The 17850-nt window shown below is 37.2% G+C and overlaps 1 protein-coding gene across 1 annotated transcript in view; it reads right to left on the reverse strand.

Moving 5' to 3' along the window:
* The window catches only part of CLCN7 (chloride voltage-gated channel 7), a 1228907-nt gene that overhangs the window by 606579 nt on the left and 604478 nt on the right, over window positions 1-17850 (reverse strand). Inside the window, exon 9 of the mRNA XM_044089120.1 lies at window positions 9454-9537. Coding sequence (XP_043945055.1) covers window positions 9454-9537 — 84 coding nt within the window. The remainder of the gene's footprint in view (window positions 1-9453; window positions 9538-17850) is intronic.

Raw genomic sequence — 17850 nt, forward strand, 5'->3', positions numbered from 1 at the left:
AATATGTTTTTTAATATATGTGAGGAGAGCATGTATTTGATGTGATTGTGTGCCTGTTGCTTTTAGAATGTGAATGGCTTTTATGATTTGATTGATTAATTGAATAGAGGGTGTATTATGTTACTATTTAAGTGTGGTTGGAGTTGCTAGCAGTTGTAAAAGTCTGATGAAGCGTTGTAAAACGTGAAAGCGCTTACTTTGGTTACTGCAGTCAATAAATTGTGTTCCAATTTTACTTTGTGCTGTGGCGAGCCTCATTCTGTTTGTCTAAGAATTATTAGATTGAATCTGAAGAGGCTCCTAACCCAGAAGCTGGTTTGGTTTGATTTTTCAACTTGAAAACTATGTTTTCAAGAAGAGGTTACCCCTGCAAGTTTATTATGGATATCATGTTGGAGGTAGTAAATAAAAGGGAGAGAGGGCATTTCAGACCCTTAATAACAGACACCAATAACAGCACCACCAGCATCAATAATTCTACTCAAGCTTTAATTTTGTGGAAACAAGAAGTAAAAAGGGATTATAAAACATCCTTTATTACTATATACACCAATGATAGTTTTACATTATGAAAATTCTTAGAAAAAATTGGACCATACTAAACCAAGAGAAAGCCATCAGACCTTTCACTGCTTCACACCCTACCATAGTATTTAAGAACGGTAGAAATCTAAAAAATATTTCTGAGATGAAACCAAAGGGAATGAATAATGTTGGACACATGAAAAGTGTGGCATGTGTAAATATTGCAAATACATTAAGGAAGGGGGCACCTTCCTGATTAATAACACTGAAGTGAAATTACATCAAAAGTATAATTGTGGATCTGAAAGGATTATTTATTGTGCTCTATGTAGCTGTTGTAATTGTTTTTATACTGGAAAAACTGAAAAAATCATATTTATGAGCATTTGTATGACATAAAATAAAGAAAAAGATATAAATGCACTTAGTAAACATTTAGCAGAAAATACTGATCACTGTTTTCATTTCATTTTTCATTTCACTGTCACTGACAACATTAAAACAGAACCTCGAGGTGGAGCCTGGTCACTGTTGTTAGAAAAGAGAGAGGTTTACTGGCAACTGCGTCTCAGTGCATCATGTTGGCCAGGCCTAAATGAACACATTTCTATTAGTTCTCTGTTGAAACTAAAAGCTTTAGAAAGATAGTAATTTTTTTTGAAAAAATTCAAATATACTTTTTGTATTAAGTTATACATTTTATAATGTGAACTTTTTTATACTTTTATTTATATTTAACCAGTTTTTACACAGAACATGGTTTTTATATGATGTTTTTTCTTTAAGGGGTGTGTCATTTTAATTAACTTATCATCTGTTAATGGATTTTTTTACCCTGCTTACTTTGCATTATATAAATGGTTTGTGTAAATTAATTCATTATCTGATGAAGTTCTGGAGTGGTCAGGACGAAAGCACTTATCATTTTGTTTTGTTTCTTCAATAAAGTCCTGAATTGGTTTTACTGAATTTGGCCTGAATAGGTGTATTCATTCTTTGTGGAGTGGTTTAAACACCATTTTTGTTTTATCCTACTCACTAGCTAACCCTACTGAAATTTCTATGTCTCATTTTTACTTCATTACCTTGCATCCTTTTCTTAGTTTTTAATGGTGCATGATCTGAAATAAGTATTGGCTGTATGTCAACTCTTTCAACTAAATGCACAGGGCCCTGTGAAACAAAATTAATATCCAAATTATCCCAGTTATTTTATCTGATATAATTGTATGTAAATTCTGTCTTGAATTCCTGCTACTGAATTTGGATCTCCCATACCAAATATTATCCCATATTTCTTCAGACATCTACCCTCTGTTATATTATTCCTGCAAATCAAATTCTAGTCCCACCCATAAATATTCCCTGCTGAAAGTTTACTATTTCTCCCAAAAGTTCTCTTAAGCTCTATAACAGTAGTTCCAGTGGAATACAAATATATACCAGCATAATTCCCCTCTCTTTCCAATAATCCCTTTAAAAATATCACACATTTACCATTGGTGTCTTTCTTTCTCTTCTATCTCTACTGAGGCCTTGCAAGCAATCAGCATTATTACTCCCAACTTCCTTTGTTTCTGATATTCTGCTGAGTGCCCACCTTAAAATCTTTTCTGGGTCAAAGTAATATGTTCATTTATATCCAAACAAGTCTCTTGTAATAATATTATTTGCAACATGCACTAATTTATATAATTCAATACACACTGCTTTTTCTGTATACATGTGGGGTCATTTACATTCCATGTCAATACTGACAAAGTACAGTCAATATAACAAAAAGCTATTACTCCCACACATTACACACAATTCTTTTGAATGTTTACTTTCAACTTTTTACTTCCGTACACACACAGTTTGGCAAGCTGATATTTTTTGTAGTCGCTTCTTACATCCATTATATATTTTTTTCCAGTTTTCACACTTTCAAACCTAATTTTGCACTGAACTCCTTACCAGTTTACCTTTGCGTGTTTACACCGTACTTTGCACATTTCACTCAGAAATAGTGTTACAACTTCTTATGAATAATTACAGGTGAGCTACATGCAGATGCAAACAAGTAAAAGCAGTTTATAATGAAAAAGGTAGCTAGTAACTTTGCAGCTGCATGAAAGAATACTGACAATTTCACTCAGAACACACTGTTCAGACCCTCTCATGTTAAACTGCTTGCAGATATAAACTTCTCATCTTCCAATGAAGGCTGTTACCAACGGAAAAAAAGCCAATAGCTTCGCAAATGCAAAAAAAAAAATACCACGGTCATACCTTTCATCATTTTATCTTATGTTTCAAGCCTATTACATAAAAATAGTTAAACTAGGAACATTAATACAGACATCAACCATCTTTATTCCTTTATGAAATGGGAAATTATCTGAATTCTACATGTGACAAATACATTTGCGTCTCAACATCACCACATTATATTAACTTTAACTTGTTTCTGTCCAGCCTGTCTTACATTACTACAGTCTAAAGCCTGGAAATCTTATAGCTAAGAAAAAGTACTTAACATATACGGTAATCTCTGATCAGACTCCTCCACATCATTTAAAATGCCCAACTGCATACTATACAGAAATGCTTTACAATACAATATGCAATTATTACATTTTATATACATTCTAAGAAAAAATGTTTTACTTGCAGTTACTCCTCCAGAGACCCTCAAAATATTAATGACAAAGTGGGGTATATGCTTTACAGTTCACCCAACAGTTTAACACAACTGACAAAATCAATCTTTCTCAGCTACTTCTTCCTACAAAGCTAGACTTTACCATTACATTCTTATATCTAATGGGATTGATGCTTTATAGTCTCCCATTTATTCAATAATTTCACAATAGTGCTGGTCTTCTTCCTTGTCTCCATCTCCAAGCACCAGTCTCTGGTTCAACTCCAAGGTACTACTGATTCTTATAGTCAGGTTCTGTGCTTTTTTGCATGTCACTCTTTCTTTGAAATCATGGAAAATATTTCACTGTCAGTCGCGATATGGGTTTTGTTGTCAGAAGGAGAGCCTGCATCACTTCATTTTGCTGGCTCGCTCTTTGTTAGATAAACATATTTTTCCTCCGTAGCTTGTTCCGTATCCAAAAATGTGTTTGATCTCCAGAAAAAAAAATATTCTGAAGACTGCTGGTTACAGCAGGTTGAATCTTCAAATACATCTGAGTGCACTTGATTTAGTTTTCCTCTAAATTACTGGAAGTCATGTCCTATACTAAACCTAAAACAAAATCTGCTTTTTGTTCAACAGCTGTAAGATTTTTACCAGAGATTTTTTTCTTCTTTTCTTGTCAAATTTCTCTTACTTTTTACATATTTTCTTTTTTGCTGGCATCCAGGCAGTACAATTACTAGCCAGTAGCTAAATGTTACCTAATATATCCTTTACTGGCTTTTTTCACACTTACAATATTCACACTAGATTAGGTGAACAGTCTTGTTCAGATATAAGCTGGGATGGCAGTTTAGAAACTCCAGTAGGAGGAGGAACACAGTGACTCTGCCCTTGACTTATTGCAGTTAGGACATGGAGAGGAATCTCTCTGGTTTTTCAAACTTATCCAACTTGTGCTTTCTCTTATACTAAACTTTTTTTCACTACCTTTTAACTGGTCAGACAAGCACAGGCCAGAGGCTCAAGTCCAAAGGGCAAAATCTCAAAATGAGACTTATTGTTATTTTAACTGTGTTTGAATTTTAACTGTGTTTGAGTATAAGTGTGGAGTTTACACATTACTGGTTGTATATTAAATGCACATTAACACTGCTTGCTTCTTTACATTAGCAGGTTCACAACAGTCAGATAATGCTAAAAGGTACAGTGCATGAAAGTTCATAGGAATAAAATAAAACATGGATAGGATGCTGAAGATGATTTGAGGAAAAAGAAGTGACAGCACAACTATGTCACAGCAGTTGCGCAACTGCACTTCATTTGCTGCAAGATGCAGTCATGGTGATGTGAAATTCTTTTTAGATTTTGGGAATCTAACAGTGATGGGTATTATTTTACTCCAAAGTTTAGTTACAGCACTGGAAAAGGTAACATTACCACTGCAACTATTTTTATTTTAACAATGGCGTTAGGTGGTGGGATTCTGAGCAAAGGCCAAGGTAGGGGTGGTACTGCCTTGTTAGAGAGACATTACTTTTTTATTTTGAATGACAGTGTTAGATACTGTGATTTACAGCAAAGGGCACAGGATGGGTGGTATTGCCTTACTCCACCTAGTGCAGCTGGGTATTTACTGGCATACAGAGCAGCACGAACAACGTGTAGTTTATGTGCATTAAAGTGGTGACTGAACTCAAACCATACTAATCCCTGTGTCGTGTCAACACTGACAGATCCTGAAACACGCTGCACCTCTGAACTCAAACCATACCAATCCCATACTAATCCCTGTGTCGTGTCAACACTGACAGATCCTGAAACACGCTGCACCTCTGAACTCAAACCATACCAATCCCTGTGTCATGTCAACACAGACAGATCCTGAAACACACTGCACCTCTGAACTCAAACCATACTAATCCCTGTGTCATGTCAACACTGACAGATCCTGAAACACACTGCACCTCTGAACTCAAACCATACTAATCCCTGTGTCATGTCAATACTGACAGATCCTGAAACACGCTGCACCCAAACCATACTAATCCCAGAGTCATGCCAACACTGACAGATCCTGAAACACACTGCGCCTCTGAACTCAAACCATACTAATCCCTGAGTCATGCCAACACTGACAGATCCTGAAACACGCTGCACCTCTGAACTCAAACCATACTAATCCCAGAGTCATGCCAACACTGACAGATCCTGAAACACACTGCACCTCTGAACTCAAACCATACTAATCCCTGAGTCATGCCAACACTGACAGATCCTGAAACACTGCACCTCTGAACTCAAACCATACTAATCCCTGAGTCATGCCAACACTGACAGATCCTGAAACACACTGCACTTCATTTCATAACATCACCTGTGTAAGTAGATCAAGACATTCTCTGTAGCAGTGACCAGGTTGCATGAGACATTTTCTGAACCAGTGACCAGGTTGCACGAGACATTTTCTGAACCAGTGACCAGGTTGCATGAGACATTTTCTGAACCAGTGACCAGGCTGAACCAGTGACCAGGCTGCACGAGACATTTTCTGAACCAGTGACCAGGCTGCATGACTAAGTGACATAGATCAAGCTAATACATTAGCATAAGGAGACAGAGTGACAGGGTGAGCTGGGAAAGTCAACTGCAAATCTGGCAATATGATTTTAAACTTGACCTAATTTACTCAACTAAGTGGATTACATTTTTTAGGATGCTTTCCTCTTAATGGAGGCTAAGTAATAACAACTTGGTAGTAGCAAGTCACTGATTGCAAACATGCTCTTATTAACTGAACTGAATTGACTAGAAATCTGTAACTTGCCAGAGAGGCTCACTACTGAGTATGACCTGGCAGCAGAAAGATGAAAATGGACAGTGAGGAATAATTACGGCAGCTTTGCACAGCATTCCTGGTTTTGGTCAGTTTTAGAGTGATGTTTCAGATGTGATGATTTAGTTATGAATCAACAATCATACCCAAGAGATTAACAACATTAAGACACAGCAGCAATGACTAAGTAGGCAGTTATTACTACGGACCGTAAAGTTAATGAGGATGCTGAGCTCACTGACAACAGGCGAGGAAATGTATGGCTTTTCTTTTGGCTGTATTTAGGATTAAGCCTAATTTCCTCTGATCCAAATGAGAGCGGTTATGAAGTTACACTGGGATCGGTTGCTTTTTTAAAGTGACACAGATGAAGAAAGTAGCATTTAGGCATCGCATGATGCCTAAGTTGTCAGAGTGCAGAAATGAATTATTTGGAATTAATTCAGAAAAGTATGGGCTCAAACATTGACTCCTTTAACACTGCAACATTGGTGGATCTTGAAATAGATAGGAACTCATTTCATCTTACCACTTACGTAGGTCCAAAAGGAAGTTCTGGAACCAATATGGTGGGTTACATTATTGGGGCACACAGATCAAGCCAAAAAAATAGCATATTATGACTGAGCTTGTCAAAAGCTTTTGACAGCTCTAATAAAATGGAGGCATCTGAACTCTAGTATTACAGATTCTGTAACTATACCAAGAATGAAAGCTATGTCAAGTACTAGTTATTATCTTAGTAGGCTCAAAGCATATCTTCAGCTCATTACATACGCAGCATTCAAGAGCTTTAGCAAGGGTTGAAGGTAGAAGTATTTCATGCTAGTAGTTTCACCTACTGCATAATAATAGTGGCTGCTAAAGTAATTAGCAATTCGGTCATGGGTGTCAATAGCTGAGTTGGTTTCTTTGGCTTTGCCTGGATGAAGAAGTTTGGAGACACACATCCAAAAACTGTGCGTGTCGGTTGAGTTCTGGGTGTTTTGGAAGTGGAGTACTGTCTGTTTCTTCCCACTGCAGTTCAAAGTTTTAGCAGTTTTATTACGTTTGTAAACTTGTCAAGTGTGGCATGACCTTTTTTTTTTTTTTATGCTTGGGCCTATAAGCAGCAAGAAAAAAGGGGCTATCACATAATGCAATGAACAAGCTGCTGATAGCTTTGGCTTCATTTTCAGGAGTCCACAGAGAATGACGATGATTTTATAAACAAAACAGGGTACTTATCCGTTATCGGGGCAACACTTGTAAAGAGTTGTTAGAATGTTAAAACGCGCTCGCAATGATTTCACAGTGAATGTTTTGTATTAGAATACCTACAAAAGGCTTGCTGTTCTTTTGTTTTAGTAATCCCCCTCCCTGAAAGAATTGCACTTTATACGCTGTACTTTGTTTTTAAAGCGTAAATGCACACACTGTCAACAAACAGAGCACTAGCGGTTGCTTAGGTGGAGTTATTTTCACTTCTGAAGGTGTAGCAGACAGTACACCCCAGTGCAAACTGGCCTGCAACGATGCCCTCAAGTGTTGCTAAATGAGTGTCACAGGAGTCTCACTGGAGCCTGCACTTAATTGTTTTAATTTGTAGCATGTCTTGACCGATAGGCAAAGAGTTGTCCGGGACACACTTCTGTGAAAGACAAGAAAATTTAAAATAGTAGCATGCAGATGGGACAGTGTGTCTGAAGCCCATGAGACCGCAGTTCTTAATGTTCCTCAGATTTTTTATTTATTTTTTTGGCAGAAGAAAGCCTGACGTGAGCGGATGTTCCATTTCCATCATGCATACAAAGCATTTTACGTAATTACATTACAACCCATATTTTTTGCCTAAATTTGGGATGGGACTTTTTCACTGACACTGCCATCACAGCTGCTTAACAGCAGTGATGATGTGTACACATTTTCTTTAACAGTATGTTGTAATACATACTTTTAAAGGTTTCCTGATTTTCACCTTAAAATTTAGTTTGAGCTTCTGTTAAATCACTGAGAGGCCTGAAGTCACTCAGTATACACCATCACACAATGACGCTGTCAGTGCAGCACTCTTTACAAGTGTTGCCCCGATAACGGAAAAGTACCCAAAATGGATTGTTATTCTTTTCAGCAATTTTCAAACCCGAGGATATAGATACTTGTTACACTCTTTGTCATATTTCATAAACTCTTCAGGCATAAGAAATTCTTCATAATGTTATACTGCTGGCATTGTGGTTTGTGCAAGGCTGGCAGAAACACCCACAAGGAACCAAACTGAGTGCCATTTGTTTGAGTGTTGCATGGCTTCCTCAACATCTCTTGAGCTGTCCAAATATAATGGTTATTTGTTTTCACATCCTTCTCCTCAAAAGAAGGCTGGTGAGGAAGATCATCAGGGCATGATGGGGAATGGTTATGTTGGCCAAAAACTGTTTAACACCACAAACTATTGTCCACATTGTGTAGAAGGGCATTGGAATGGGTTACCTCTGTACAAGAGATGACAGTGGCAAATGTACCGGGTTTCTGGCACAACTGCAAAATATGTTCACCCCCACAATCAGTCGTAATATTTTACATGCGTACTGCAATGGCCCAACAGATCATACCCTATTTTTTGTCAGCATACAGCACTACTATACAAAAAGGTGCTGAGCTTCACCCACCCTGTGATGGAAAGAGGTGCTTACCAGATGTATGCATCACTAGTTACAACATTTAAGGCTACCCCACAGAAAGGATATGCAACACTCACTGTACGCAGTACTGGAACATAATAATAAATAGCTGTGACACAAGTTATAACGACATGGATTTCAATATCTGTGTGCAAAGTACAGACATTGTGTATGACTGTCAGACATTTAGTACAACTCTTGTTTTTTTTTGCTTTTGCATCCAGATAGTTACTGGTGCCCCTCATATGCACTGGAGATGTATGTCATCCCATATTTATTTGATGTGCATCACCAATTTCTACTTCTGGAAAAATGAGTTTGGAGCCTCTTACGTGTATTTTGGAATTTTACTTACCACACAAAGTCCAGCTCACTAACTCCTCATATAACATGCAATGGATTTATTCTGGAATTGTGTCACTGCAGGACACCACTGCAAATTTGGGGCAACTCCTTGCCCTATGTGTTAACCGTTTTGGAACATGGCCTTTAGTGTTGTAGCCAATGAATCAAAAGCCATGTAGCATTTAAATACAGTATGTGCATCAACACGCCACTCTCATTTGTTTTATGTTAAAGTCCCACACATTACAACCCACCACACAGAAACGCCTCATTTATATGTACATGTTTTCATGTGTTTCTTCATTATGCAAAGTTTCAACTGTTTTTTGTTAAAATGCATTTCTTCATTATGCAATTATCTTAATTTCCTCATGTTAAAAGTGTGTAATATGCATCTTGGCAAACAAATTCAGACTTGATAATGCACACTGACTGCACCCAAGTCACTTTCCACTTACCTTAAAATCCTTCTTTAGTGACGTTGACCTGCCTTGTGAAATTCCAGCTGCAATGACAGCTCCTGAGTGAATCATAGGCCCTTCCTACAAATGAAAAAAAAATTATTACTCGTTTATTTTCTGACAGCTTCATGGATTGCTGGTGCAATCCTGGCTGTCGTGCCACATCTAAGAAAAGGATGCATGTGTGCACTAAATGAGAAATAAAAAAGGTTAAACTATTGGTAAAATGTTAGAAAGTAAAAAGAACTATGCAAAAACTACAGTTAACTTACAAAAAAAAGATGGAGTGCACAGAAAGCAAGTTTACTTTAGGAACCTACAGAGACCGACTGGGTTCACTGAAGAAAAAAAGTGAGAACAATGTACCAGGTACAACGATGAAAATAACTGAAAGCCATTTCTATGGATGTGGGGGTAGACAAAACCTCCCACATGCCCTTGCCTGATGCATCCTATGACTGATTATTCTTATCTCTGAGTTGTCACAAATCAAAGGTACAAATAAATTATATGTTCTCTTTAAACACTTAGATTTAGAACTAATTGCATTGTTTCTACAATCTATTGAGAATTACATTAATTGCATTTTTTCTACAATCAACTGAGTAATTGCTTTCAAAAAGACAGACTCCAGACTTTCACTACAGCAATTAATGAGGTCCCAAGTCTAACATTTGCTAATTAGGAGACCACTTGAGAAAAATAACATCAATTAGACTGATACTGTGCAGAAAAAGCAAACAGTGAGGAGCCTGGAAAACTTGGACTAGGAAAAAAAGAATATGGGTGTTTATAAATACATCACTTAATAAAGGCAGGAAATTGCAAAATAGGATACCGTCACACAACCCAGTCATGACAGCAAAGAATAAAAAGGATAGAAGAGAAAGGAAAGAACGCGCAAATAGCGACAGACACAGGAACTTAAAGGGAAGACGTTAATGCCAGACCTGCAGAAACACTACTTTACAGCAATGGCACGGTGACCCTAAAATTGTTTCCTATACAGTGTGATGAAATTCAATTTTACTGAGGAATTTGAGGGACCTGCGAATAGGTAAATGTCATGGGGGAAAGAAGACAGCTAACTGTTTACTACCAGTACAACACTAAACATGTACTCAAAATCCATCTGATGATCATCTAATAGTTTGCCTCTCTGTTGGTATGTATGCCAATGCAGTAAACAAACACAACTGGAAAAAAATAACTAAACTCTTTCCGGCAACTGCCATGAAATCATGAACACACATGTGAGTAAGTACATGGGATTGCTTTTTATGGTCTCCCTAGGACTGCAGGCACCCTCCCTATCTTCTATATCAGCATCTGGATTAAAATGTTACAGGCATTCTCCATCTTCAATACCAGCACCTAGATTGAAGTGCTAGTTTAAAATGAAGTGGCCAGGAATGGCAAGTGTCCAGACCGAGGAGGCCCAATGTCCGACAGCCCTCAAAGACATATTATGCTTTCCTTCTTTATTCAGATTTGAGTTCCCTAAATAAATATAACCATACAACACTCATCCTCAGATAATTATAACCATACAACACTCATTCTCAGATAATAATTATAACCATACAACACTCATTCTCAGATAATTATAACCATACAACACTCATTCTCAGATAATAATTATAACCATACAACACTCATTCTCAGATAATAATTATAACCATACAACACTCATTCTCAGATAATAATTATAACCATACAACACTCATTCTCAGATAATAATTATAACCATACAACACTCATTCTCAGATAATTATAACCATACAACACTCATTCTCAGATAATAATTATAACCATACAACACTCATTCTCAGATAATTATAACCATACAACACTCATTCTCAGATAATAATTATAACCATACAACACTCATTCTCAGATAATAATTATAACCATACAACACTCATTCTCAGATAATTATAACCATACAACACTCATTCTCAGATAATAATTATAACCATACAACACTCATTCTCAGATAATAATTATAACCATACAACACTCATTCTCAGATAATAATTATAACCATACAACACTCATTCTCAGATAATTATAACCATACAACACTCATTCTCAGATAATAATTATAACCATACAACACTCATTCTCAGATAATAATTATAACCATACAACACTCATTCTCAGATAATAATTATATTATAACCATACAACACTCATTCTCAGATAATTATAACCATACAACACTCATTCTCAGATAATAATTATAACCATACAACACTCATTCTCAGATAATAATTATAACCATACAACACTCATTCTCAGATAATAATTATAACCATACAACACTCATTCTCAGATAATAATTATAACCATACAACACTCATTCTCAGATAATAATTATAACCATACAACACTCATTCTCAGATAATAATTATAACCATACAACACTCATTCTCAGATAATAATTATAACCATACAACACTCATTCTCAGATAATTATAACCATACAACACTCATTCTCAGATAATAATTATAACCATACAACACTCATTCTCAGATAATAATTATAACCATACAACACTCATTCTCAGATAATTATAACCATACAACACTCATTCTCAGATAATAATTATAACCATACAACACTCATTCTCAGATAATAATTATAACCATACAACACTCATTCTCAGATAATAATTATAACCATACAACACTCATTCTCAGATAATAATTATAACCATACAACACTCATTCTCAGATAATAATTATAACCATACAACACTCATTCTCAGATAATAATTATAACCATACAACACTCATTCTCAGATAATAATTATAACCATACAACACTCATTCTCAGATAATAATTATAACCATACAACACTCATTCTCAGATAATAATTATAACCATACAACACTCATTCTCAGATAATAATTATAACCAAACACTCATTCTCAGATAATTATAACCATACAACACTCATTCTCAGATAATTATAACCATACAACACTCATTCTCAGATAATTATAACCATACAACACTCATTCTCAGATAATAATTATAACCATACAACACTCATTCTCAGATAATAATTATAACCATACAACACTCATTCTCAGATAATAATTATAACCATACAACACTCATTCTCAGATAATAATTATAACCATACAACACTCATTCTCAGATAATTATAACCATACAACACTCATTCTCAGATAATAATTATAACCATACAACACTCATTCTCAGATAATAATTATAACCATACAACACTCATTCTCAGATAATAATTATAACCATACAACACTCATTCTCAGATAATTATAACCATACAACACTCATTCTCAGATAATAATTATAACCATACAACACTCATTCTCAGATAATAATTATAACCATACAACACTCATTCTCAGATAATAATTATAACCATACAACACTCATTCTCAGATAATAATTATAACCATACAACACTCATTCTCAGATAATAATTATAACCATACAACACTCATTCTCAGATAATAATTATAACCATACAACACTCATTCTCAGATAATTATAACCATACAACACTCATTCTCAGATAATAATTATAACCATACAACACTCATTCTCAGATAATAATTATAACCATACAACACTCATTCTCAGATAATAATTATAACCATACAACACTCATTCTCAGATAATAATTATAACCATACAACACTCATTCTCAGATAATAATTATAACCATACAACACTCATTCTCAGATAATAATTATAACCATACAACACTCATTCTCAGATAATAATTATAACCATACAACACTCATTCTCAGATAATAATTATAACCATACAACACTCATTCTCAGATAATAATTATAACCATACAACACTCATTCTCAGATAATTATATTATAACCATACAACACTCATTCTCAGATAATTATAACCATACAACACTCATTCTCAGATAATAATTATAACCATACAACACTCATTCTCAGATAATAATTATAACCATACAACACTCATTCTCAGATAATTATAACCATACAACACTCATTCTCAGATAATAATTATAACCATACAACACTCATTCTCAGATAATAATTATAACCATACAACACTCATTCTCAGATAATAATTATAACCATACAACACTCATTCTCAGATAATAATTATAACCATACAACACTCATTCTCAGATAATAATTATAACCATACAACACTCATTCTCAGATAATAATTATAACCATACAACACTCATTCTCAGATAATAATTATAACCATACAACACTCATTCTCAGATAATAATTATAACCATACAACACTCATTCTCAGATAATAATTATAACCATACAACACTCATTCTCAGATAATAATTATAACCATACAACACTCATTCTCAGATAATTATAACCATACAACACTCATTCTCAGATAATTATAACCATACAACACTCATTCTCAGATAATTATAACCATACAACACTCATTCTCAGATAATAATTATATTATAACCATACAACACTCATTCTCAGATAATAATTATAACCATACAACACTCATTCTCAGATAATTATAACAGTCACAGCCCTTAAGGCCAAACACAATGCCAGACACACTAGTCATTGGTGACTCCATAGTCAGACACACTGACGTCCCGCTCACCAGACTAAGGAGAAGGTCACAGTAAGCTGCCTGTCGGGTGCTAGAATCCGCCACATAACGCATGCACTCAGGTCTCTCAACAGCAGGTACAAGTACGACTCAATCATTGTCCACGCTGGTGTTAACGACCTGAGACGTACCTCCTTGGACTACATGAAAAGAGACATAGAGGAGCTCTCTGATTATGTAGCCCAAGCAGGTATGACCCTGACCTTGAGCAGTATCCTACCTTCACCAAGAATGATGCCACAATACAGAGATAAGATGATCAGCTTTAACAATTGGCTTAAACTCTGGTGTCATTCAAAGGGGATCCAATGTCTGTCTGCCTGGGATGACATGCTGGACAAGCCACGCTGTTTCAAGGGACTTGCACTTGTCACCCCTGGGATTCCGGATTTTGGCAAGGCTCTTGCCACCCCCATAGTGCCTTTTTAGGCAAGGCTCAAATTCTAAACCTACCACCCTAGAACAAAACAAAGAAAAAACTAAGGGTAATGCTGCTCAATGCCAGAAGTCTCAACCTCAAGATGCACACTTTCGAGGCCCTTCTCAGTATGGAGAACATCGATGTCTGTGCTGTGACAGAAACCTGGTTCAAGGCTCCTGAGAGCACCCCAGCACTATCAGGTTTTACCTCATATCATGCCCGCCCCAAAACCCGGACAATACCAAGAAAGGAGGAGGGTATCCATATTCATCAAGGACACCCACACCTCAAGATTGGTGGCATCGCACGATGCATCGGAAACCATCCAGGTGCAATTAACCATAGGCAAGATTGCTCTGCAATTTGTAGCATGTTACAGGCCACCCTGCAAACTCAGGAACCTCATATGGCCTTCCTGAAAACACTGGAGGGATAAATGTATCTCCGAACACCATCATACTAGGTGACTTCAACTACCCTAATATAGACTGGGAACACTACTCAAGCCCAAACACTCTAGCCCAAAAGTTCCTGGAATTCATAAACTCAAATGCCATGGAACAACTAGTCACCATCCCCACAAGAGGAGAAAACATACTTGATCTCATCATCACGAACATGGGAGCACAATGTTCAACGCGGAAGTATACCCCTCACTGGTGAGATCTGATCACAAACTAATCTCGCTGGAGGTCCTCATCCCGCCCCACCGAAATGAAAAAGACCACAGTAAAGAACTTCTCGAAAGCCGACTTCACACTTCTAAAGACTAGTGTGGTCTCCTTTAAGGCCCTGAGCCGTTAACATTACTCAAACCGCTGAATCACTTACAAATGCCTTCTACCAGCACATGCAGGGCTGCATGGATCAGTCAATCCCAAGCAAAACAAAGACTCTTTGTACCAAAGGCAAGCATCCAGTCTGGTGGACCCCAGCCATAAACAAACTCTACAACAAAAGGAGAAAGCTACTACAAGATAGAGCAAAATCCTTAAAAGGTAAGACACCGCTGATCACTATAAGTAAAAAGCTAAGAGCTCTCATAAAATCATCCAAAGCTAATTTTGAGAAAAAAATAGCTAAGGACTCTAAAGACAACCATAAGGCATTCTTTAGCTATGTCAGAAACCTAGGAGGAAACTCCCAGATATGCTCAGAATTAGTTCAAAATGATGTGAAGATTACTGATCCTACAGACATTGCCAACATACTGGCTGACAGGTTCAGTGCAAACTCTCCCCTCCCCTAAAGGAGAGAGATATCTATACCAAATGATTGTAGCCCCCAAACATCTCTAACGCCCAGGTGAGAACTGCTCTCTCAAGGCAAAGAACACAGCATCCATGGGACCTGATGGTGTCCCCGGCTGTGTGCTCCATGAACTCAATGAGGAATTAAACCCACAGTTAGGACAGCTGTTTAATCTTAGTCTCACCTCCGGATACGTACCCAGGGAGTGGCGCTGCCACTGTGGTCCCACTCCACAAAGGCGGTGCCTCCACCGACCCTGGAAATTACCGTCCCATTAGCTTGACAAGCCTTATCTGCAAAGCCATGGAGAGGATCATAATGGCTCTCATAAATAAAGACATAGGGAACTTGCAGACTTTGGATCCAGCCCAGTTTGGCTTTGTCAAAGGCAGATCATGCCTTTTAAACTTGGTTGACTTTTTCGAAACGGTCACCAAGGCCATTGACGAGGGAAAGGCAGTCCATACAGCCTACCTAGACCTGGCGAAGGCTTTTGATACAATACCTCACTCGGGTATCATTGAAAAACTCATCAACTTAAATGTAAACCCATCCATTACAAGATGGGTTGCAAACTGGCTGAGTGACAGAACCCACAGGGTCAGAGTTGCTGGCGCCATGTCAGACTCAAAGCCTGTCACAAGTGGTGTCCCACAGGGCTCAGTCCTGGGCCCACTCTTGTTTGGCATCTACTTTTCTGAAGTACAAGCGCAAACAGGAGGGTTATGGCTGACAAAGTTTGCAGATGACTGCAAACTGGGTGCCGTAGTTGAAAACACATCCAACACAGATATCCTTCAGAAGGGTCTCACAGAAACGGATAACTGGTGCCAGAGCCATGGCCTAAAGTTAAATGCCAAGAAATGCACAGTCATACCTTTCGGGAAAAATAAGGTTACCCCTAGCTACCATATAGGTGGCAATCCCCTGAACACAGAAGAAGTTATTAGGGACCTGGGAACCCAGGTTGACAGTAGCCTTTCATTCGACACTCATATTGCTAAAGTAGTTAGGAAGACCTTCTACATTGCCCACCTTATCATGAAGGATTCACATCTAGATCAAGGAAGTCATAGTCTCCCTATACTCATCACTCATCAGACCAATGATCGAGTACAATGCCCCATTCGAATGTATCTGACCCGACACTTGCAGCAGCTGGAGAGGCCACAAAAGTTCCTCACCAAAAGGATAAAGGGTCTCAAAAATCTGTCTTATGCTGCCCGACTGAAAGAACTCCAGTTATATTCAGTTGCTTACCGCTTGCTCAGAGGTGACCTACGCCTGACATACAAGGCCATGTCAAACCCAGATTTGATGAACATGCTTCATCTCAAAAAATCTAGATCCCTCAGAGCCACAAGGCCGGGAGACTTAAACCTCGACACGGTTATTAATAGGACGTGCTGGAGGGATAGATTCATCACCCAAAGACTCCCTATGCTGTGGAACAAAATCCCAGTTTATGTGCGGCAGAGCACCTCGCTGGCCTTGTTCAAGAGGAATCTTGACCAATGGATGGGAGATCGCAGATACACCCCAGGGGTTACCTCAGTGTCACTGCTCGACAGAGGCACAGCAAAATAATGTGCATAGTTTCTCCAAACTAAAGGGGTGGCGTAAGCCACAAAACTATGGGCTAGGCTTATAAATGCCCTCGGGCAGATAGCCTAGTATGAGCCTATGAACCTATGAACCTATGAACCTATACAACACTCATTCTCGGACAATAATTATAACCATACAACACTCATTCTCAGACAATAATTATAACCATACAACACTCATTCTCAGATAATAATTATATTATGACCATACAACAGTCATTCTCAGATAATAATTATAACCATACAACACTCAACCATACAACACTCATTCTCAGATAATAATTATAACCATACAACACTCATTCTCAGATAATAATTATATTATAACCATACAACACTCATTCTCAGATAATTATAAGCATACAACACTCATTCTCAGATAATAATTATAACCATACAACACTCATTCTCAGATAATAATTATATTATAACCATACAACACTCATTCTCAGATAATTATAAGCAT

This window comes from Protopterus annectens, chromosome 12.part0, assembly GCF_019279795.1.
Source record: "Protopterus annectens isolate FY-2018-M chromosome 12.part0, PAN1.0, whole genome shotgun sequence".
Classification (NCBI taxonomy): Eukaryota; Metazoa; Chordata; order Ceratodontiformes; family Protopteridae; genus Protopterus; species Protopterus annectens.